General features: G+C 35.7%; 1 protein-coding gene across 1 annotated transcript in view; it reads left to right on the top strand.

Moving 5' to 3' along the window:
- The window catches only part of IFT88 (intraflagellar transport 88), a 344,136-nt gene that overhangs the window by 222,955 nt on the left and 119,736 nt on the right, over positions 1 to 1,445 (top strand). Inside the window, exon 2 of the mRNA XM_012641668.1 lies at positions 435 to 497. Within this exon, the coding sequence (XP_012497122.1) occupies positions 435 to 497 (63 nt within the window). The remainder of the gene's footprint in view (positions 1 to 434; positions 498 to 1,445) is intronic.

Here is a 1,445-nt window from a genome sequence, read left to right as displayed (position 1 = left end):
TCTCCTTGTATACCTGATCAGTAGCATGATCACAGCTCACTGTAACCTCAAACCCCTGGGCTCAAGTGGTCCTCACTGCCTTGGCCTCCCAAAGTACTGGGATTATAGGCATGAGCCACCACTCCTGGCCCTACTTAATCTTTTATCCAGGCATTATAATACCATCCATTTCAACTGTGACCAATAAAATGTCCTTAAAAGTGACTAACATAATTGCTACCCCTCTTCCTAGGAGAGGAAGGAGCTTTCATATTTTGGGTAGTATGAAGAGGGAAGATTTGATGACAGAGTCCTTAAGCTCTTACCCAAATGTCAACACTTGGGGTAAGGTGAATTATAGAGGATCTTGAATATCAAACAGGAGTTTAAACTTTCTGCACCCCCCACCCAATTCTCACTTCCTGTTGAATGTTAAATTTGACTTTTCATTTTAGGAATTGGAGAATGATACAGCTTTTCAGCAAGCCGTGAGAACTAGTCATGGCAGAAGACCTCCAGTAAGTGAAAACAAAAATTTTTTAATCATGATTTAAAAAAAGCACATAACATAAAATTTGTATCTTAACCATTTTTACCTGTATAGTTCAGTAGTGTTAAGTTCACGATTGTGAAACAGATCTTCAGAATGTTTTCGTCTTGTAAATCTGAAACTCTGTACCCATTAAACAAAAACTCCCCATTTTCCCCCATCCCCAAACTCCCTTGTAACCACTATTCTACTTTCTATTTCTATCAATTTGACTACTTTACATACTTCACATAAGTAGAATCATAGAGTATTTGTTTTTTATGATTGGCTTATTTCACGTAGTATAATGTCCTCAAGGTTCATCTGTGTCATAGCATGTGACAGAATTTCCTTCCTTTTTATGTGTGAATAGTATTCTATTGTACGTATATGCCACATTTTGTTTATTTATTCATTGGTCAGTGGACACTTGTCCATTTTTGTTACTGAATTGTAAGAATTCTCTATATATTCTGGATGTAAAATTCTTATCAGATATATGATTTGCAGATAGATATTTTCTCCCATTCTGGTTTTCCCAACAGTATTTGTTGCATAGACTGTCTTTTCCTCCACTGAGTGGTCTTGGTACCCTTGTTCAAGATCATTTAACCATATATGCAAGGGTTTCTTTCTGAGCTCTCTATTCTGTTCTGTTGGTCTTTATGTCTGTTTTTATGCCAGTAACACACTGTTTTGATTATTGTGGCTTTGTAATATGTTTTGAAATCAGAAAGTGGGAGCCTTCTAACTTTGTTCTTTTTCAAAATTGCTTTAGTTATTCAAAGTCCCTTGATATTCCATATGAATTTAAGGATGAAACTTTCTATTTATGCAAAAAATGACATTGGGATTTCGATAGGGATTGTGTTGAGTCTGTAGATCACTTGAGTAGTATGGACATCTTAATATTAAATCTTCCAATCTATGAACATGG

The sequence above is a fragment of the Propithecus coquereli genome, unplaced genomic scaffold, assembly GCF_000956105.1.
Source record: "Propithecus coquereli isolate 6110/MARCELLA unplaced genomic scaffold, Pcoq_1.0 Scaffold168, whole genome shotgun sequence".
NCBI classification, from domain to species: domain Eukaryota; kingdom Metazoa; phylum Chordata; class Mammalia; order Primates; family Indriidae; genus Propithecus; species Propithecus coquereli.
Note: the sequence above shows the minus strand (reverse complement) of the source record. Positions and strands in the feature narration are given on the sequence as shown.